This window comes from Telmatherina bonti, assembly GCF_933228915.1.
Source record: "Telmatherina bonti genome assembly, chromosome: 15".
NCBI lineage: Eukaryota > Metazoa > Chordata > Actinopteri > Atheriniformes > Telmatherinidae > Telmatherina > Telmatherina bonti.
In genome coordinates, this window is record NC_136613.1 from 26,489,643 (window position 1) to 26,512,873 (window position 23,231).

At 36.6% G+C, this 23,231-nt stretch overlaps 2 protein-coding genes across 2 annotated transcripts; both read left to right on the forward strand.

Moving 5' to 3' along the window:
* Positions 1-1,386: 1,386 nt before the first annotated feature.
* On the forward strand, positions 1,387-9,597 carry poglut2 (protein O-glucosyltransferase 2). The gene is made up of 10 exons (XM_079253753.1): positions 1,387-1,741; positions 3,641-3,846; positions 3,988-4,193; positions 5,408-5,485; positions 6,028-6,200; positions 7,014-7,251; positions 7,515-7,724; positions 7,810-7,899; positions 7,974-8,078; positions 9,505-9,597. The coding sequence occupies exons 1-10, from the start codon at positions 1,548-1,550 to the stop codon at positions 9,520-9,522; spliced, it is 1,518 nt and encodes a 505-aa protein (XP_079109879.1). The 5' UTR covers positions 1,387-1,547; the 3' UTR covers positions 9,523-9,597.
* A 2,086-nt stretch (positions 9,598-11,683) lies between these two features.
* LOC306766891 (nucleolus and neural progenitor protein-like) lies at positions 11,684-22,296 on the forward strand (the record flags this gene model as incomplete). Its single annotated transcript, XM_079254743.1, has 14 exons — positions 11,684-11,708; positions 12,043-12,221; positions 12,304-12,355; positions 12,531-12,733; positions 13,386-13,543; positions 18,993-19,087; positions 19,255-19,409; positions 19,575-19,663; positions 20,158-20,286; positions 20,433-20,507; positions 20,592-20,893; positions 21,504-21,562; positions 21,650-21,873; positions 21,957-22,296. The coding sequence occupies 14 exons, from the start codon at positions 11,684-11,686 to the stop codon at positions 22,294-22,296; spliced, it is 2,085 nt and encodes a 694-aa protein (XP_079110869.1).
* Positions 22,297-23,231: the final 935 nt, after the last annotated feature.

Here is a 23,231-nt window from a genome sequence, read left to right on the forward strand (position 1 = left end):
TGAGACATTCCTTAGACTTAAATGGCCTTTAAACACACATACGTCAGACAAGTTCACCTGGGGTCCCAAAGCAGAGCTACATGGGTTTCAACAATTACACATGAATTCATGCAATGCTGTGTCTTAAACATGTCATAATAATAATAATAATAATAATAATAATAATAATAATAATGCATTTCTCTCCTATCTCTGTACCGTCGATGAGATTTGTGTTCAGTGCAGTTCTTTCAGTGGCAGAGTAAACTCAGACAAAAGAAAAAGAAAAAAAAAGAAGAAAAAAAAAAACCCAAATCAAAATGGAAAAAAAAAAATCTGACTTCTTCTGACAGGGTGTTTTGTTAGTATGTTTTCAGTTTGTATGTTTTTGGTTTTTATATTAACTGTACAGTTCAACTTTGGGTGAAAGGTGAAACATAACAATAATAATAAAAAATTCCTGGGATATTTTCTGTATATGTTGTACCTGTTACTACTGGTACTGTACTATCTGGTATTATGGCTCTGTCTGAATCACTGGAACTATGTAGTTTTTCACACTGTAGTATCCTGAAAAGGCATTTATTTGGTTTTATCAATGATGGCAGCAAAGTTTGTCTTATTTCATTGAATTCTACCACTTTTTGTTCTTCTTGATATAGTGTAATAGAAATTACTTGACAAGGTCTGAAAATATGTTGATGCAAAAGCAAACTGAAATAAACATTGATTGATGTACACAGCGAGCTGTTTCATTGGTTGTTTTCCAGAATCACACTATTTTGCTAAGTTGGTAATGCAACCTACTAGAATAGAATAGAATATTTAGATATATTTAGATATAATTAAAGTGAATAATTAAATAATAATTAAAGTGAATAATTAAAGTGTATTAGAATAATTAAAGTGGGCTGCAGTTTTACATATCAGCCGTGTGATTTCTGTAAGAAAATATTACAACAAAAGACATTAATGTCAGAAAGAGAACGTTTTAATCTAACATTTTCCATTACACGGCATCCCATTAAATTTTAGCATATAATTTGCTAAACATAGCCACACTAATATCTAGCATTCGCCACAACATCTTGTCAACCTAGCGGCAAACCTCTATCAAATAGTTCAAACTTCCGTGTTTCTATCCAATCACATTTTCATTCCTGAATCCCTTGGTTTTTTTCCACCAATCATAGGCAGGTTTGGTGACAAACCAGCCAATCGTATCTCTGCACTCCTCATGACGCCCCTTAGTTACTTCTGCAGATTCTTGACGTTTCATATGAAAGAAGTGTTCAAAACTAGCTAGTAAGCTCATTACCTAGACGTATTACAACAACCCAATCATGTATTTCTGTTAAACCTTCGTGAATTGCTAACGATGCTGCTGCTGTTTAGTGTAATTCCAAATGGAAAGGGAACAAACTTATTCTGAAACGTTGCAGACCTACCTTCATGCTCTTGTGACTTTTGTACAGCTGAACCAACTTCTCAGGTCGGGACTTCATCAAACTGGTGTAAAAAAAAAAAGAGACTGACAAGCCAAGGATTGTTCATTCTACACTGGAGACATGTCTCCTCGACTTCTCTCGTTGTTTCTGCTGCCTTTCTGTTTGGAGGTGTGTAACCATAACCTGCTTCGGGCTCAAGCTGTTTCAGCACCAAACGTCGTGAAAGCTTTAGTTTGGGGTCCTGGGTTGGAGACGAACATTGTCCTTCCAGCTCGGTTTTTCTACATACAGGCGGTGGACAGCTCAGGGAAAAAGTAAGTAAATTACTACTAAACTTTTAATGTAAATTATGACATGGCTTTTGAATTGTGGTTCAATAGAAATATTAAAAACTAAATATACTAATATGTTGTTGAGCAATGCATTGAGGCAATCACTGCAATCAAGTGTTTTCTGTAACTCAGACTTGTGCACCTGGCAGGTATGTTGCCCATTGCTCTTGTGCAAAGTGCTCTAATTTGTCTCAGAAAGTGTAAGACAGTTTTGTTATCAATATCATTATTTTCAAACAATGTCATATTTAACGTAATTATGATTTGGCACACTTTGTAAAGCTGGGGTTAGCTTGGTGAAACAATGTTGAAGTTCTGTGAGTTTTTTGCCTAATTCTATCGAGCAGATTTGTTGCTCCAAATTATTTTTCTCCTTGTGTTTTTTTTTTTTTTTCCTAAATACAGATTTTGTCACCGGGTTCATCTTTTAAATTAGACTAAATAAAATTTGTCGTATTTGAGAAAACTACAAGTCTGTGAGTAGCATCAGAACTACCTGATCAGGTATTTCATTAAATCTAACAACTCACTAAAAAAAGAGATTTTTAATTCATTTTTTTTTAAATTGTTATTTTTGTAATTTTAGTAAATAGGGGTTAAACTCAAATAATCAGTTCTGAAAATGTATTGATCCAAGAAAAAATGTTGCTGGATCAATTAAACCTCCATCTTGCAATTAGTTGTGATAGAAATAAAATTTCTGTGTTACTAATTTTTTTATATGTTAGTTTATTAGTCAGACATAAATTGTTTGTTTTTTATAATCAGTACAGGGTTTAAAAAATGTGTAGGAGCAGCAAATGTAAGCCACAGCTAAGCAAATGTTTTTTCTCACTTTTTTTCATTTTAATATGGTTAAGAAATGATATGTGAATCCAAGTAATAGGATGATGATGATTATTATTATTATTAATAATAATAATAATAATAATAATAATAATATATTTAGTCACTTTAGTCTTAGTAAATAACACATGATCAACATTTAATTACTAAATCTAATAAACACTCATATGTAAGTCGCTTTGTATAAAAGCGTCTGCTAAATGACTGTAGAATTGAATATTGTCTTTGATGTGATTGTTTCATATAGCAGATGGAAATAACTTTCTACAGGCTTAAATAACTGCAGATAAAGGACATGCAGCTGTAGTAGAAAGTTGTAATTTCAAACTAGTCAATAGCGCAAGACCAGACATGAAAGAGTATACTCGAGGGAGAAACATGTTACATATCCTCAAATAACCTCTTTGGTCAAGAAGGGACCATTGGAGGTATCTTATTGTCAGTGTGTTTGCTCAGTGGTGTCTCTTTCACACATGCTTTCATTCAGTTACTCAGATTTATTCAGACCTACTACAAGGAATGGCATTATTGTTGTCTGGATAACAATAATGCCATTACTTGTATTAGGACTGGAGCAGAGGAGACACAATAACAACATGCCAGTAAATTAAAGACATGAGATATTATCTGCTGTGCCTGCGAGTATGATTCAAAGCCAAAATAAAAGTACAACCAAAAGTTTCTATTGACAAATGGGATCGGTCTTAACAAGTGTGTATACATGTTAAATTTGAAGTATTTAAATAATAGTTGCTTATTTCAGGCACGACTTGAAAACTAAGACCAGAAAATTATTACAACTCCGATTCCAGTGAGGTTGTGTAAAACGTAAATTAAAACAAATTACAATGATTTGCAAATACTTACATTCTGGTGTTTTCAATTCAATATATGTTTCAAAGACAAGATATTTAATGTTCAAAATGATACATGATTGTTTTTTTTTTCTTATGCAAATATGAACTTATTTTGAATTTGATGTCTGCAACACATTTTTTTCCCCTTTAATTCTTAACAGCACAATTTCCCTCACAGTTTCACCACGTCACCTGGTGAGAAGACCTTCGAAGTGAAGATCATGTCTCCAGTGGAGCAGTTCACTCGGATCTGGGTTCAGGTCCTGGATCGTCACGATGGCTCTTTCCTTGTTCGCTACAGAATGTATGCCACCTACACAGACCTGCACATCCACATTATGCTCAAAAGCAAGCATGTTGCAAAGTCTCCATACATCCTTAAAGGTAGGATCCACTTCAAACCTTGAAATTGTCTCAAGATGAAAGTACCCTGAACCTGTGCTGAAACCCTATTCTGTTGATTTGCAAATGTTTAACTTGAGCTCTGTGAAAGAGAAGTATCTGAACAGGATTTTTTCTCCACAGGCCCTGTCTATCATGAAGGATGCCCCTGTCCTCAGCCCATTGGCTCTGTATGGGAGGCCCACATGCACTGTCCTCAGTCTTTTGCCCAAATAGATCAGGATCTGTCCCTATACAAGTCTGTTGACCCAGATCGCCTTGCACAGGAGATCCCACAGCGCTTTGGGCAGCGGCAAAGCCTCTGCCACTACACAATCAAAGACAACAAGGTAATTCACACTTGGGATATGTCAAAGATTCAAGATATCAGCAGCAAAGTGTTCAAATAGCAGGTGATAAGTATTGCTTGTAAATGCAGTTCAAAGATGCCAATCAGAAGGTTATATCAGGTGGCAACTTTTGTGGAATCAGCCTGATGAAACAGCAAACTGATATATTGATCTTGCTGTTGTTAAGAAGTCAAATGTAACTCATCTCTTCCAACTAGTCGTCCTCAGGCTAAATGGTAAATGAGAGATGCAAAGCTAGTCTGGAGATCCTGAAGCAACGTGACACACCTGTAAGAGTAGTGTACTGGTCGGTTATTCAAAGTGACTGTCTTCTCAAAATACCACATCAGTCCAGGATGCTGTGACACTGATACGTCTAAAGCCTCGTTCACACCATCCTAGCATTACCTGGGAATGTGAATGATAAATGGTGTATTTAGGGAAGGGACAACGTGTTCAGACAACTGTCTGCTTCACAGCCAGAGAAAATGTGTCTGTACTCTCCAAATGCTGCTGAATTTAACAGAAAAAAACAACTCGGTCTGCAGAAGCAAATACACGCTGAAATATCTGCATCTGCTGGAGGTTATTATACTTCCACACCGATGCTCTCTGGGTCCCACTTTTTTTCAGTGTGTCTGTAACAGATGGGAAGACAGACAAGTCTTCGTAGTGTTAATATATCTCACCCTGTGCCATGAAACTGGGTTCAGTAAAATAAACGACAAAGTAAAATGCATTTGAATGTGAAGGAGTTAAAACGAACCTTTTCCTGCATCATTCAATGTTTAATTTTATCACCTAAATTCTTAAAGGTCAATCCAATCTGTAATCCTCTTTTACTAATTTTAGTTTTAATTTGGTAACCTTCTCCTTTTGTGGCACCTTTAGAAAAAAATATCTATCCAAATTTGTTGCTGAAAATTAACAACTGAATGGCTCACAAGCCTAATATAATCTCTTGATGGGTTTTACAGGCTGTAAAATTAATTTACTTTATTTAAAAATACTTTGTTTTTCCATGAAGACAAATTATAGTCAGGAAATTTATTTTTTATTTTTAGAATAATTCTAAAACTAATTCAGATTTACCTTTTCTCTTCCTGTCTACTTATACTTTAGTGACACTATGATGCTGTAAGGATGCATTTTCTTATGGTAAAATGGCTTCTTTATGGGTGTGTGTGTGTGTGTTTGCTTTTCCCTGTCCTCAGGTCTATGTTAAAACATTTGGAGAGCATGTTGGTTTTAGGATCTTCATGGATGCCATCCTTCTTTCCCTCACAAGGAAGGTAAGTTACTTTTACACCTCACACAATATTGAAACAATTTAGAATAATCAGAAATGGACATGGCATAGGGCTGGGCAAAATGACCTCAAATCAATGTCAGGATTAATTGAACAGGTTACCTTAATTACGATTAGTTCGCAATTATTTCAGTATCATTCTTTTTTTTTTTTATCCCTCAACTAAATATGTTGTTGCTAATATTTCCGTAGTAGAAGAGCAAATCCTGTTAAATTAAACTCAGACTCTTTAAGTATTAATGGTCATTTAATTAATAATTTTCAATTTATTTAAGAAAACTGTTTAGTTCCAAACATTTTAAATAATTAACATGAGCAATATTATATTTATTATTGGTTGTGAATGCCAACGCATGAACACTTTTCTTTTTTTTTTCTTGTATCTTTAACATCCAGTCATATCAGTGAGTCTCTCCCTTTGTTTCCCACTGTTTTTTCTTTTTTATTGTACATCACTTGTCTTGTTATTCTCAAAGAAATGGGGGATTTGTGACCCTCTCTGTGGGGGATGTGTTGTGTGTGCAGGTGCAGCTTCCTGATATGGAGTTCTTTGTGAACCTGGGGGACTGGCCACTGGAGAAAAGGAAACCCAATGAGAAGATTCATCCCATTTTTTCCTGGTGCGGCTCGAACAACACCAGAGATATAGTCATGCCCACTTATGACCTGACTGAGTCTGTCCTGGAGTCAATGGGGAGGTACGGCACAGAAGGAATCTCACAGGAGGATGTACAAACTGAGAATTGCTAAGAGTTAGCTCAATAATTCAACCTCATTCAGAACAGAAAGCTACAAGGTGTTCATTTTAAAACCCAGTAATATATGCTGATGAACTTCTGGTGCACTTGAGGCTCTTTTTTTTCTTTAATGAGGCAGCTGTTTAAAAACCTTGCAGCTTTTTCTGTCTGTAATAAAATTACCTCAAAAGAAGCCATTTATCTTGCTTACATCTGGGAGAAGCCTGGAAAAAGGCTCCAGTAGAACAGAGACTCTTTTTAGCTGCAGGATTTTCACCTCATACGAGTCACATTTCAGAGTTTCTCTTCCTCCTAATTTATGAGTGTGTGAGCAGTGTGCAGCACAAGGAGACACAGGAATGAGATGGTACATCTTTGATTTAATGGACACAGCAGGTCAAAATGACCTGCTTGCTGACCTGCATGTACAGAGAAGCAGCACCTTAACCATGAGGTTATTAAATCAGTATAATAGTCTCTGTGCATGTATTGGGGGCTTCATGGATGCTGTCGTACAAACCTGCACTGCAGGGGTCCCAAAATAACCTGCTACACAGCTGCTGCACAAATACAATTATAGCATAAATGGCATTCATTACCCCGACTGTTTCCTCTGCTTGGGTCTGACACAGAAATTGCTATTTTTTGGATTGCGATAAATGAAATTTGACAACGTTATTGGATAACAAGATTATAGTTTATTTATTTATCTGTTTATTTTTTGCAAGAAAATACTGTAGATTTGACTTTGAGCCTTGTTTCAATGCCACACAGAGTAAGCCTGGACATGATGTCAGTCCAGGCCAACACGGGTCCACCATGGCCAGAGAAGAATGCCACGGCCTTCTGGAGGGGACGGGACAGTCGTCAGGAGCGTCTGGAGCTGGTCAAGCTTTCAAGGGCTCACCCTGATATTATAGATGCTGCTTTTACCAATTTCTTCTTCTTCAAACACGATGAGAGCCTCTATGGACCGCTGGTCAAACATGTCTCTTTCTTTGACTTTTTCAAGGTGAGAGAGCTAAAGAAGCAGCTACTTTCCAGACTGTTATGCACAATTCTGCTTAAAATGCAACACAGTTGTATTGTAAAATTGATTATAGTTCAAGACCAAGTAATAATGAGTACTTATTAGCACTATTAATACTGCAAAATATTCAGTACAAAGTGTTTCAGTCCTTATAACAGAAAAATATATCGACTTATATATTGAAGAAAGGAGAGACCAGGCCAGTTAATATGCTTTTTTTATCACTAATCTTTATCCTCCACCAGTACAAATACCAAATAAACATTGACGGCACTGTAGCAGCGTACCGACTGCCTTACCTGTTGGCTGGAGACAGCGTCGTCTTCAAGCAGGATTCTGGTTACTATGAACATTTCTACAACGAGCTGCAACCATGGTATCATTACATCCCTGTAAGAGCAGACCTGGGAGACCTGCTGGAAAAGATCCAGTGGGCTCGTGACTACGATGAAGAGGTGATTGTGATTAGCTGCAAACATTAGATTGATAATAGTCTGTTTTTTTTAATAAAGACTAAATGTTCTTCTTTTTATCTTTCAGGCAAAGAAAATTGCACTTAGAGGTCAGCAGTTTGCGCGCGATCGTCTAATGGGAGATGATATATTTTGTTATTATTACAAACTTTTCAAGGTATCAGTCCTAAAATCCCACTAATAACAAGTCATTGACCATACCGTACATACTCACTGTGACTCTTCCTGTAGGAGTATGCCAAACTCCAAGTAACAGAGCCAAAGGTCCGGGAGGGCATGGAGCTTGTAGAGCAGCCTGCTGACGACCTCTTCCCATGTTCATGTCACAGGATCAGGGTAAAGAAAAGCCCCAAGTTCTTTCATTCAGACTGCACTTTCATGCTTGTTTTCACATTGTTGGTCTCCTGAGTTTTCTAAAAGTCTTTTTGATTTGCACTATGTTTTTGAGCCTCCAGATTTTTTTTTTCTTTAAGCCTTTAAGTGTCCAAAGAAAACGTATCTATTGTGCATGAATGAGAATCGAATGTGTTAAGAATAAGTAAAGATTTTGGCATTTATTAGGACCAAGGGTAAGTATATCATTGGATATTTGGAAAACTTCAGCATTTAGTTTGCATTGGTAAATCTGAGGTTTATAACTTTCATTTGAAATGGTTTTACAATTGGAAATTGGAAACAAAAAAGGTACTCAAGGTAAACGTCTGAATGAATCTTACCACACTACGGTGTCTGGCTCCCTCTGCTGGATAAACCTTGCTACTACATTACCTTAAATATAAGCTGCATGTCATAATGTTGCAGTATAGACGATGTTTTAGTTTAACTTTTAATTCTTTGCAGACATTATAAACTCTGAAATCAAGATATTTTATTCTGTTTCCTTCCCCAACATATCGCAGTTGTTAATTAACATCCTCTCCTGATTTTCAGACACATGAAACATCCAGTAAAAGTTGTAGCAGTAACGTTTTTACCACCTTGTAATGTGTTTCCATTCCTTTTGAAAACACTTTGGCATTGTTGGTTCCAAGTGATGAATGATTTCAGGTGTTGTGCACAGAGTACCTGCACTAACTTTCTCCTCAGCTTAACTATGTTAACATCTGCAAAATGACAAATACACGTATGTCCCTGGAAAGGATGTTGTCCTGAAGGCAGCATGATATGCTGCTGAATATACTTTTCTACATAAACACTGCAGTCAGGGAAATGTAACTGAGCTTTGTAAATGGAACTGATGAAACCTCATACCATCACAGAGCTTTACACTGGGACTTGTTTCTGATAATAGTCTAAATGTTCCTCTTTGTTTTTGGTCCAGAACATGCAACATATCTCCACTGTGGGATAGCAGATCACTGGGTCGGTGTCTGAACCCAAATAAGTTGACTTTGCATCTACACAATTCAAATACGACGTGTCTTTTTTTTTGCACCGGAAAGGTTTATGTAGCTTTCGTGAAACTCTGTGTTGTAATGCCAAACAAAGCGCTCTGACAGTGATTGATTTAAAACATTTAAAGGATTTTGTCATACATTTGTTGACAATCTGTAGTTAGCACCCAAATTTGCTCCTCAAAAACATTTAATGTATGCATCTTTTATTCCAGGTCATGGTTGCATGCCTTCTCACTTGCATTTTCCTTACTATCCCAACTTTTAAATTTCCTGGTTGTACTTAAAAATACATGATTTGTGTTATGGAATGTGTTACTGCCATTGCAACACAGCTTCATTACGGGATTTTTTTTCTTTTTTTTCAGGAAAAAGACGAACTCTGATCTTCAGCAAGCGTTAAAAGGCGACCTTCATACTGTATTTGACATGTTGCCAAATGTTTTCAAAGTGTAACTTAATTGTATAAATGATCTTGTCATTTTTAATACATTTATTCTTTTTCTATATTGTGTTGTTTTTTTTCTACAGTTTGATGCACAATTCAACTTTTATGCTTGTGCAAAACTGAATGAGTCTCAGTAGAAGATGTGATCTGTTGCAGAGTAACTCAGGAAGCCACAAAACAGGAGTCAAGTCAGAAAGTTTAAAGTAGTATTGTAGCATCTACAGTTTATTGAAATGGTCTCTTTAGGCACAGGGGTGTACTGGTTGGCATAGTGGTTAGCACTGTGGCCTCACAGCAAGAAGGTCGCTGGTTTGGTTACTCTAAATTGCCCATAGGAGTGAGCGTGAGTGGTTGTTTGTCTCTTTGTGTAGTCCTGCGATGGATTGGTGAGCTGTCCAGGGTGTACCCTGCCTCTAACCCATAGACTGCCGGGATAGGCTCCAGCTTCCCCGCGACCCTTAATTGGACTAAGTGGTTAGGATAATAAATGAATGAATCTTTAGGCACTTTATTTTTAGCCTGCTGCAACAAAATGCAAGTTGTTCCCATTTTTGAAGTTGCATCTACCAAAAATGCCAAAGATAAGTTTGACAGGTGGGATTTTTTTTTTTTTTTTTTTTTTAAATGCACCAACATTGGAATTTATAAATAATTATTAGTCAAAGGCGTGGCTTGTCTCAACATGTTGTGTCCTTAAAATGATTTATGGAACCAAAGAAGTGGAAAAGTTGCAGGTTTAAAGAAAAAACACAGTGGACTTGACACAACCTGAGTGAAGGTTTGGGATCGCATTGTGTGGTTTCACAAAATTGCTACGAATATAAAGACAGATGTACACCATCAGATTTTGATCCAACACTTAGGTATTTGAAAAGGTATTTGAAGCTACCTCAAAATAAAAATGTCCCAAAAGCAGCAGAGGAGCTGAATTTTCCTTGATGAAGACCGTGATGAAGACTGCTGTACTACAGTTATTTTGTGAAAGCATGATAAGATACCACTGTGGATTTTTAATGTTACATCAGCTATGTACCACTGTTGTGGTGTGTGTGTGTGTGTGTGTGTGCGTGTGTGTGTGTGTAAAATTCATGCAGCATTTATCCGAAAACTATTTTTTTTTTAAAATGTTGTTTTGGCCAAATAAGAAAAACTACTGAGCCCTGAGAACCAAAATTCTACCTATGAGACAACAAGCTGCACATTTCTTCATGGACAGCTTAACATGACATATTGAGATAAGAGGTAAGATGAAAAACCTGAAACCATGTTGTGTAAAATCACCAGTATATAAAAGCCAGATGTATGAAATCATGGTTGCTATGGTTCCTTCTCATGCATAATTTTGATAGACATATTTAAATAAACAAAAATTTAAAAAAAAATACTGCAATCTCCCCACAAGGAAAATATGAGATTTGAACACTGATTATGAGTACTGTTTCCTCTGTTTTGCTCTAGATCCCTTCCATATTTACTATAGTTCTGTTTATTGACGGACAGAACTCTAGAAGGAATCTTCCCCACTACAGAAGTATTGTAGTATGGAAGATATAAAATCAAATTTCTTCTAACATAGACTGTTAAGCAAAGCACATATACTTAAAAAATAGAGAATTTTTTTAATTACAAAAAAATTAAACCATTTGTCTTTTTTTGTACAGGTTCTTCTATCCATCCATCGAGAAAAACAATCCATCTTCAATCTGCTTCCACTTGAACAAACTTCCATGAAGTTAATGAATATTCCTCTCCTTCAACCTCTAAAAAAAAAAAAAAAAAACCCAGTTGAAGCTTTTTTCATCCACCAGAAAGCATAGACCAACCCCAATTTGCAGAGAACAAAAAGCCTACAGAAAAACAGCCTTTTTATTTGATTTATGGAGCGCATTTTTGCCTTGATTTTCATTTTTACAGAATTGAATTCAGCTGGCTTTTTCCTGCAGACGTCTGAGCAATACAATTTTATCAAATAAGTTTATTAAAACATAGATTAATAGTGGTTCAAAGTTATGATAAAATGCAGAATATAAATCAATTTATCATCCTGACCACATCACAGCTTGTTTGCTGGTGCTGTAATGACAACTCCTGCCCGCTAGATGTCGCTCTTATATTTGCAGTTCGGTATGAAAGAAACGCGTTGCTGCTGATATGGACAACTTTGACGAGGTAAATATAAAGTACAGAACAGGTTACGTGCTTGGAGCATAAATTAACCACGTTCAGACTTCAGTTTCCAAGTCAGAGATAAAAGCGCATAGTGGACAGAATAAGCTAGTTTGGTTTATTAGCCACAAATAACAGCTTTTTTGAAGTAACGTTACAAACAAAGTGAATATTTAGGATATTTTTGTGGTTAAAACTGAATCTTCAGCTCGCTGACGGCAGGTTTACTTTCAGGAAACGATTAAAGTGCAGTTTGGGGAAAAGTACCTGGATGCGGTATTGTGTGTTCCAGCCTCGGTGGAAGATGTTAACACCACCGTCATTCTCACACATGGTGCAGGAGGAGACATGAACTTCAGACATCTGGTTTCTTTGGCACGAGCTCTGGCATCGCATGGCTTCCTCTGCCTCAGGTTTACATGCAAAGGGTTCAACTTGACTCACAGAGTGAAGGCTTTTCATGCAGCGTGGGTAAGTCTGTTTACCACCTTAAAGAAGTTCAAACATTACGAGTAAAAGTTTGCTTCACACTTTTGTATTTTTTTTCTTCTAGGACTACATGAAAGCACTAAAGAAGTTCACAATTAAACATATATATTTGGGAGGTAAAACAATATGCTCACTGTGCTCACAAGCAAAGAAATGACCCAAAACTTTGCAACATTTCCAAGTTTATTTATTTTATATTAGACCATCCCTTTAGCAATCACATTTAGGTAAATGTTCATTGTGCTCAACTTGAAATGAGGACAAATTAACACTGTACCTATCTATCCACAGGCCGGTCAATGGGATGTCGTGCTGCTGTAGCTCTGGCCAGGCAGCTGAATGATGCAGTGCAGGGTGTCATCTGCCTGTCTTTCCCTCTGCACCCACCGGGACAGATGCAAACCCACCGGCAGCGGAGCGAAGACCTCAGGATGCTGCCTGAGCACACACGTGTGCTATTTGTGTCCGGCACTGAGGACAACATGTGTGACAGGGTAAACATGAATCTGCTGAACTTATGGAGGTTTTATCTGGCTAAGTGTGAATTGTGATAGTCATAATGTGATAGTTATTGCTGTGTATTATGTGCTTTATGTCTGTGTATGCTAATTGTTTCGGGTTTTTTTTTTTTTTTGTTTGTTTTTCTTCTACTTTGAAAGCTCATGTTTGTTATTTCCTTTGTCATCTGTCAGGGGCTGTTTATAATATCCTGACATTTACCTTTTGATTTGCATCTGTATATTAGATCAGTGTAGTTTTTACAGTCAAAGTTTCAGAAACCCCATACTGTTGCGTACTACAGTCTACATTCTATATATATTTTGCACCACACAAATAATACAGATAATACTGACTACAGCTACACGATGAAGTGAAGATAGTTTTATTAAAAAAAAAAAAAATTCACGTCCCTGTCCAATCAGAAGTCTTCCTCCAGAGCTAAAGTGGAATTAAGTAAAGGCAGATTTAACTTTCATTCAAAATTAAAACTCTTGTGTAAATGTTGCCGCTTTTACCTCTTGCATAATCTTTTATTTAGTCGACCGATTTCTCGAAGAATGCAGTTGATGCCTGTTTATGTCTGTTGATCTATTTGAAATATGCACAATGTGCTACAGTGGCGACTTTTCTTATCTCTTTGTTCAGGACCTTTTTAACAGGGTGCTAAAAGATGTGCTGGCTGAAGTTGACGTTTTATGGGTACAAGGAGGAAGCCATGGACTGACAGCAAAAGGAAGGACTGAGGATTCAATAATGGATGAGGTGAACTTAAAAGTGATCACCTGGATAAAGGAAAAAGGAGCGTAGGTGAATCGTCAATATCCAGTGTTTGTTGGTGTGTTTTATTTCGTTGTGTTTGTTAAATAAAATCTACCATTCAAAATAAGGACTGAGTATGTGACTATATTTTGCATGATTATATTAAGATGTCATTATACATAAGGAAATAAAAAAAACTTTAATATTGTTTATAGAGGCTTTCAAAACAAAGTTAAAATTTACAAGAATAAAATATAAAAGTACTGTTACAGAAGGATTATAGAACATTATTATGTTGTTATAAAAGGTTATATTTAACATGTATTATCTGGAAGATGATACTTCTTGAAGTATTAAGCGGCCTATTTAACAATAATCTACCTACTCATGCAGTTTTCCACTTTATACCAAGGAAATTTAGGTTTACAGGTCAGGAAAACTGATGACTAATTAATATTTGGATAACCGCTGCTTAAAAAAAAAAATGGAAAAAAGGAGAAGATATTGGTTGCTGCCCGACCCATCCAAAATACAGGACTGGATAGGTATTGTAAAAGACACTTACTTTCAGAAAAATATATTTATTTAACGATGGGCCAAGTGGGTTAAATCTTAAACACACACGAGTACTGTGACCTTATTGTTACTGTATTTCACTTGTTAATGTTTTATTGGACATAAAGATTGGTCGTTGTCATGCACGCTGTACTGCAGTATTCCCTGGTAGACATTCCTTTATCAGCTCTTTCATACAGACCCCTCTTTCACAGTTTGTTCAAAGTTTTCAAATGTATTGTTGATTTTTTTTTTTTTTCATTAAAAAAAAAAAAATGATTGTGAGTGGCAGAAATCATGATGTGTGTCTGAAAGGTAGAAATGTACTGTGCACAATGTTAAAGAATCCTTTTAAAAAGTTCCTGGACCTAAACTGTGATAAAGATCACCACCAAAATTAAACCAGTTCTTCCTTTTTACATTTCCAACAAATCCTGAAAATTTCATGAAAATCTGTTCATAACTTTTTGAGTTTTTCTTGAACACAAACAAACTGACAAGCAAATGAATAAATGTCGGCACAGACAACCTCCTTGGCGGAGCCTGAAGGTAATAAAAGGAAAGAAAAAAACGTTTTGAGCCACCAAAACCATAATTAGATGCAGGGGTTTATACAGTTGTGCTCATATTTATTCATACCCTTTCATTAAAGAAGGAAAAAAACAGCTGCCTATAAAATAAGCTGAAATTGACTACAGTAATAATAAACAAAAGTTTGATGAAACTCATTAAATTATTTTCTAATTCTGGTTCAATAGAAATATTTTTTGAAAGCAAACAAATAAGATAATTTATTACATATTACATCACTATAATCTAATATTTTGTTGAACAATCCTTTAATCCTACAGTCAGGTGTTTTCTGTTCCTCTCAGTCAGACTTCTGCACCTGTTGACAGGTATTTTGTCCCACTGTTCAACAGAAAAGTGCTCTCATTTGTCCAGGACCAATTTGTTTGTTTGTTTTTTCTTTCTTCAACTCAATTAAATGAAAAAACAGTGTCTTATATGACTAAATTATATTTTTTGCAAATTTTTAGTTATTGTTCCTTTTTCTAAGTCTCCAGTTATTTGAGTGACAGTTGTAAATTCAGCCTTTTCTTTAATGAAAGGGGATGAAGCACAACTGTATTGTATTCAGCTTAAATTGAAATGCAACATCCAAGTCAAAAGCAAGTCAAAAGCAGAGCTTGTGCAGTTCTAACAAGCTTAAAAGGCTTTTATTACTATGTTCTTCAGCACATTCTGAAACACTTTTAGACAAGCTTCATTTTTTAGGTAGTCTTCAGAAGTACTTCTCTTTGCTTCATGATGGACATTTCAAAGCTCTTCTTTGAATGTTGACTGACTTTTGTTCTGCTCTGTCAAGATGATCCCACACTGTTCCAGTGATGTTAGACTTTGGGGAAGATGCACTATTCCATCAGATCTGTTGTCTCTTGTGGTCCAGATCTTCTGTCATCTGGCCTTTTTTTTCTCAAAATACTTTCCTTAAGACACCCCTTTTGATAAGTTAAGTGAACAATAAATGGATCAGCTGACGGTCCACATGCATCTCTCAGATCCTGTCAAGTTTTTTTTTTTAATGATATCCTTTAAAATACTGTTCATCTCATGAGGATCATCTTTAGACCTGCAGCTTTCCCCTTTATCCCCACTTGTTCAGTGGTTTTTTAAGAATGCACCTGGCCTACACCATGTTGATATATGTATTTTATCAGGAAATAAGGATTTGTGAGTCCCCCTTCTACATACATAAATACTATTTTATGTCTACAAAACTGTTATTTTCAGGACCTTTCAGAAATGCCATCAGAAAGGCCTAAAGGTCTATCCATAGATATTCTTCTGTTTATGTCTGAGGTCAGGTCACAGAGATGGTAAAGTTATTATTATGTATAGAAATTGTAATGTCATTTTTTGTTAAGTCAAAAATATTAAAGAACTCTACATCAAAACACTGTCCCTATGTCTGTTTGTTTTTCTCTCAACATCAATCTGCAACATTCATATTTATAATACTTCTGATAGATAACCTAACTCAGGGAGGACACCTCTGGTCCACAAGGTTTGCAAATATTCAGTTTCCCTGCTGCAACACAACTGACTCTAATCAATGAGTAAACAGACTTCTGCACAAATCTGCTAATTAAGTATGATGTGTGTCAGGTGTGTTGCACCAGGGAAAACCGAGACTGAAGTTGTCCACCCCTGAAAGCGAACGGCTACATGTGTGAACAGACTGATATAATAATTATCTGTTTCATCCAACCTCAATCACTAGTTTTGTTATTTACAAAGATGCACTTTTTAAAGAGGTTTTTTTCTTTTAATCTCTCCACTGGACTGCAGAACCTTTCAACATAAAATGTGAATAAATGAATAATTTTTACTATTTACTGTGTGAAATCTTCACATTATAAAACAGTCTTAAAGGGCTGCTGTGTTAGACATTTTAACTTAGTTTCTGGCCTCTCATATGTCATCTGTGTCACCACATTCATGTCTTCAAACTTTAAAGAAATTGTGTTGTATGTGAAACTAAACACTGTCAGTGTCATCAGTTTCCTCAGTCATCAGTTTAATTAAAGAACAAAAATCAAGGCTGACATATCAACCTTCTTCGATCTAATTTCACTGACACATGTTTGAACTAATCTTTTTTGCATACAAGGCCTATTTTTTACAGGATACAGTGCATAGCGGGACTATTACTGGCTTTACTTAGTAAACCCTCCTACAACCTCATCACAGTTAACACCTTATTGATGATTTTGATTTTATTATTGATTTTAATAAAGCGTCGCCTCAAAAGGAATGTGTTGTTAAGACCGGTTTAGACCCATAGTCTATGGTTTAGACACACAATGCTTGCTGTGACCCACTACGTTACGCCGCACTTCACGTTGTTCACTCGCTTCTGTGTTTACATCAGAGACTTTATATAAAGAGAGGTTTACATTCAAGTGGATGTGCTGTAATGTTAGCCTGGCTCCAAAAGGGCTTAAACTGGAGCAGAGTTGAGTGATGACAGTAGTACTACTTAACAGTCATTTACGACACATTGAAGGTTGGATGTTGCAAACTAAGAGTATGGCTGGTGATTATATTGAGTTTTTGAAGATTATTTCTAGATGAAAGATAATATCGCTGAAGTGGCATGGACCAGGCCTAATGCTGTGAAAAAACATATTTCACAGAGGAAAAGTGTATTAGTAATACACTGTTAAATTATTCTGGTAATAAGCTAAATAAGTCTGAATGTCTAACTTAAAAAAAAAGAAAAGTTTTTAAACCTTTCATGCATTATGGCCCTATGGTGGACACATATTTACAAGCTTTTTTCTTGCATATTCATGAATGAGGATGGTATTTTTGTAAGTAAACCACTTCAATGGATGTTAGTGAGTCATCCAATATGTTTCCACTCTGGAGAATAAATAAATATATTATATAATTGAACATAATGTAATTACGCAAGTTTGCCTTTGCCATAAATAAAGAAAATGATACAGCTATATTCTGTGGAAGATTTACATTATATATAATATAATTATGATTATATATTAGTTTATAAATCATAATCAATTAATAATCAAATCAACTATTGATCTATAGATCAATTTATAGATCTACATATAAGTACCACCCATGTTTTTATCCCATATTTGCATGACAAACTGACAGTAAGTCATTAAGGGAGTACCACCACTTATTTTGTTCCACTTAAAACACTGCTCTTTATAAACAGATATAAAACTTGTAAAGTACTTAATTATATGCTAATTAACATGAATAAGGAAAATGTTCTATAATGGTTCATGACTCAGCAAAACAGCCATTCAAAGCTGATACAGATGGATGTGTGCACCATTTAACAGGTATTTCTTCTATGGCAATTGGTAGAATAGTACAACGACACTGCATGTAGATGTACTTTGTGTTACATGTACATGCAGCATCATGACTTTTTTTTGTTGTTGCATGTTTTGCTTCAGTAAATGTAGGCCAGTGATCTTCAGGGCCAAACCAGATTTCAGGGGGTGCCTTGGACATGGTTCTTATTTTCAGAGGAGGTGGGGTGGCTCTGAGTCGTCCTCTTTCCTGGATGAACATTTAGTCACTAATGCTAGAATACACAAGTCCTTTCTTTTCTGGCAGCCGTTCATCTTCATTGCCACTATCGTCATCCTCGGCTGACAGACATATTTCTACCACAACCCTGTAGGCTACTTTCTGTCCCTTATTGTTATTGAGCTCTACAAAAGATGGACACTATCTCTTATTCTGAATAGCTGTAATTTACCAGAAAATATTGTTCATTTGTGACCTAAAAGTAAGTTAAAGTGTATTAACGTGCATTTAAGTTAATGCTGAAATTTTCAAGGAAAACAAAGTTAGAATAATGAATTTTATACATCTCTTGATGCATAGCTATCCATTTGAATGGAAAACTAATAAATAAATATTTACTTTCAATCTATAATGAATACTCTTTTCTTTTCTTTTTTTTTTTTTTTTGCACCTATATGTATTTTCAATTGTTAATTGATGTCACCATTATTTTTCCACACAAAGGGTTTTCCGCTCTAAAGGGAAATGGCAGTTTTTCACGAGTTGCTCTGCATTTCTGTCCGACGGTCGTCTTGTTTTTCTTTCATTCTTTCTTTCGTTTTTATTTCTACATAATATTATGGGGAAAAAAAACCCCGGAGTTTGTTATCCATATTGGTTTTTTTTTGTTGTTTTTTTTTTTTGTTTTTTTTTTTTTGTCAGATACTTTTATTTATTTATTTATTTACTTATTTTTCCAGATACTTTAATGTTTTCTCATTGAAGAAACAAAAGCGTCACGCAGCGCGCTGCACCTTTAAGAGAAACGCTGACGTAAACATCTTCTTGAATGTGATTGGTTATCTGGCTTCCGTATGTTTTTAGGCAAAGAAACATGCCAGGAGAACCGTGGAACAGGGTAAACATCCCCTTCCCAAGTGCCATTTCAAGTATCCACATAGAGTTTACTTCAACAGCAGGTTTGGATGCTAATAAGCTACATGTTTGGTTTTGTTGTGTGTTGTCTCGCGCAGTCCTGCCTAAAAAATTACGTTGTTCGGAAACCACGTGGAGCTACCCGCGACACTCTCCACATCACGGGAGTGGGAACCGGTGGCGATAACTTGCTGTTGGTGATGTTTTACAGACACTATTGTTAAAACCCTGTGTGTGGAGAATCAGAAGGTCCTGAATATACTCCGGAGTGAGATTCTTCAGACGGAGATCCGAGTCCTCTACAAGCTGCTGTACAACCTCAACAACAGCTACAGAGGCAACAAGACCTTCAAGGGCTTACAGCAGGTAAACTGGTCATTGGACCGGATCTGCTAAAGTAGTTCATATGTTGGGATCCTATTAGGGGGAAATGAGGCAGTCAAGCAAAAGTGTGGGAGCCAAGCACCATACCTAACAAACCTAGCTAGGAACTGTTCTTCAATGTGTGTATTTTTGTGTGTTTTCTTCCAGGTCGAACAATGTATAAACAGACTGAAGAACATGAAGCTAGAGTCTGCTCTGCAGGAGCTTGCAGATGTGTGTCCAAAGAAGATTAAAAGGCATGCAGCACTAAAATGCCATCTGATTTTAACATGCAGACTAGGCTGGTGTTTTTTAACCTTTTCTGAGCCAAGGCACTTTTTTTTTTTCACTGAAAACTCACAACGCACACCACAAACCAATTTATTTTTAAAAGCCCATATTAGTAATATAAATTCATCTTGTCAAAGTGTCTTGAAAAGAAACAAGATAAACACAAGAAAAATAAATTTTTATTATCTTTCACTGGGGCCTCTTTGGATGAACACAGAGCTGCTTTTTAGACCAAGCAGGTAATATTGGATAATTTCCCAGGGCACACCTGTTGATCTCTCACGGCACATTAGTGTGCCACGGCTCCGTGGTTGAAAAACACTGGACTGGGCATACGAGCTTTGTTTCTGTTGGCATGATGATGCATTGAGACATAATTATCTGTTAAATTCAATCAGGCTGTGTAGAAACTCTGCTGAAAGCACAATGACAAACAGAAGTTTTTCATCTGTGTTTTTAGACAAGTGGGCATCAAGATGGGTAAGTGTGAGGTTCCAAGTCAGCCCATGCTGGAGTGGATCTGTCTGAAAGTGCTGGGAGCTGCCCGGCTGCTGAGCTGCACGTTGACTCGGTGCAGCAGAACTTTTGTGTATCCTTTTTTCATTTTTCTTCCTCCTGAATGTGTGGCAAAAGCAGAAATTATCTGGTATTAATGGCTAATGCAGGCATCTGTCTATACAAGTTTAATTTTCATTGTCTGATCTGTAGTTTTGCCTTAACAGATACTTGTTTCAGAGTCTCAAAGCAGCAGATAAGATGGGAGTTTGTCGTACTAAACATGGTGATAACCAGCATGCTCAGTCGTCTGTGGTAAGAAACAGCTTTTAACATGTCGGCTGTACGAGTGAGATAAAGAAACGTCCACTGTATAAGTCCTCCATTTGTTCTATTCAGGGTGATGTTCCGTGGTGTTCTGGTTGGTCTGTCCGCGCTCTACCATCAGGTCCTGGAGCTTCTCAGAGATGTTGCCCAAGCCCAGCCCATGCCCTACCTCACCGACATCGCCCTGCCAGCAGATATGGCTCAGTTCCTGGGTCCTTCTTGTACATCCTTACTGAAGAAACATCCTGCATATGAATCTCACGTTGAACCCAAGGCGCTCAACAGACAAGGAAACATGCCAGCTTCAGTTGAAGTCACGAAAAAGAAGCAGCCGAAGAGGATTAAAGAGGATCTGGGCATTGCTATAGAAAGAGGTATGAATATCCACTATTAACTAGTCTAATAATAATAATAGTAATAATAATAATAATCTTTACTCCAGACACATTGGTTCATATCAGCTATTATTAAGAACACATTCATATATAGACACATAGCCTGTATACACACACACACACACATAATTATAAAAACATCCGTAGAGACAGACATTCATTCCAGTGCTTCCAAAAACAGGAGCAATACCTTGTGTCACTTAATTTAGGCTCAGTTATAACCAATTACATTGCATAATTACATTACATAAGTCAATTACATTTACATTACATAAGTCAATTAATTAATTAATAAGTTAATCAGTCAATTACATTTTTTGACACATAAAACTATACATGAAATTCTTCAGCACAGCATGAAAGTTAGGAACGTTATTTGAGACAAGCATCTGACTTGCACTCGTCCATCTTGGAAGTGACAACGATATTCTAAAAGCATCATGAAATAAAACTAAAGGAATAGAAAAAAAGAGCATTTATTTCATTTTTCAATCTGCTGTCATTTAAAAATAGATAAGTTGTAAATCCTTAAAATGACGTGCATAATGACACACGGCACTGACAACGCAGATTTTTTTTTTTTTTACAGGTCATGATGTCGAGCTTGATATTGAACCTTTTTTCAAAGTTTTTCAAGGTTTCAGGAAGGTATGTACACAAATCGGAACCTTTCCTTATTTGTTTTCCATTTTAACTGGCAAGTGCATCTTTTTAACAAGGATGTGTCTAATTAAGGTACCCAAGGCCAAATCTCTCCCAGAAGATTCACACCAGACTAACAAGAAAGAAGAGTTCAAGAAACAAGTGCAAGAAGCTGCTACTTTTGCACAGTTGTCAGCACATCTAGAGGAAATGATCGTGTGGTACAAATCCCAGAAGATGGAGAAGGAGAAACGCCTTCTGACCTTCCTGCATTTAAAGTGCCAAAGGATGAAATGCCTTGAGGCGGCAGGATGCAAGTAAGATCCCTGCAGAATATTAAGCTGTACCTAATCCAGCTCTCTGTGACACAGCTGTAATATAAATTTGTCCTCATCCTCAGTGTCTGGAGGAAGCTGCGGTCCTTCAAGCGGGAAGTTTGGTGGACTTCATCTACTGTGGGATCAAAGAAGAAGACTTTCCGTTTGCCTGTTGCAACAAGCAGAACTGCTTGGCAGCAGCGTAGGTTGCAGATGGTGAAGAGCCGCTGCCTATCTCCTAGAGGCAAGACCAGCGTGAAACAGACACGAACGGCACGACAACGAGAAAAATCTAGACTGCTTTTGTCTAAACTGTTAAAATGCAACCATCAAAGCAAGCCTGCACACAAGGTGATGCCGCAGACCTCTGCATCTTACAACCATGATGACATAGATGATATCTTTGCCTCTGTGGGTTTGTGACAGCTTTAAAATGGGGGGGGGGGAAATACTCTACCTGGTAACTATAAGGCAATTTCCTCTTGTGGAAAAAAAGATAAAAATGGAGGAAGCTGAATCATTCTATTATAGCAGAAATTTAACACTTGATTGTTGATAGTAAGACAAAAGGCAGAATAGCTTTTGTTGGTCTTATGTGAAGTCTGTGGCACGCCTGATCATGCAAAGCATAACAAAGTGAGTGCGTGTTGTTGATCTGCTGGTGGTAATAAATGCCTGGAATGGATTCAAAAACTTATACAAGAGTGGATCTGAACAATTGCGAAAGGAAAAAGAAGCTGTTCCAACAGCTTCAGTGAGTATAAAAGATGTTAATCAAACGAACTGAGTCAAACCACCTAACTACTGAAAGCAAAAATTATATATCAGCTGCTGAGCAGAGAAGCAGTTGGGTGGAAATATGTTGTAAATACAATTAAAAAAAGCAGCCATAGAACCTTATAAATGTCTCATTCCATCCCAGAGGGAAAGAATCTGGTCGCAGATGAACAACAACCAGTCCAACGTCAAGTCTGTAATTCCACTGTTTTATTTCCAAGAGATCCTTCTTCCACCTCTCAGCAAAGACATGCCCCCCAGCCCCCTAAAGAATCCAAACATGAAACATCTAATGAATTTGATGAAAAAGTGCAATATCTTAAAGACCCCAAAATGAAAAGAAGAATTCTGCAAGATGAACTGGACATGAAACCAGAACAGAGAGCTAAGATGCAGGGAAGATACACAGGGACAACTGTGATTAACCATCATTATGGCTATCAGGAAACATTCTTTAGTCATGAGTATTCCTTTAACTACAAATTTCATTAAAAATGATGGGTTTTTAACTTGCTCTTCTGTCACGTCTTTTATTTTGTTCTTAAATATAATAAAATGGAAAAGTAAAAAGAAAAAACAAG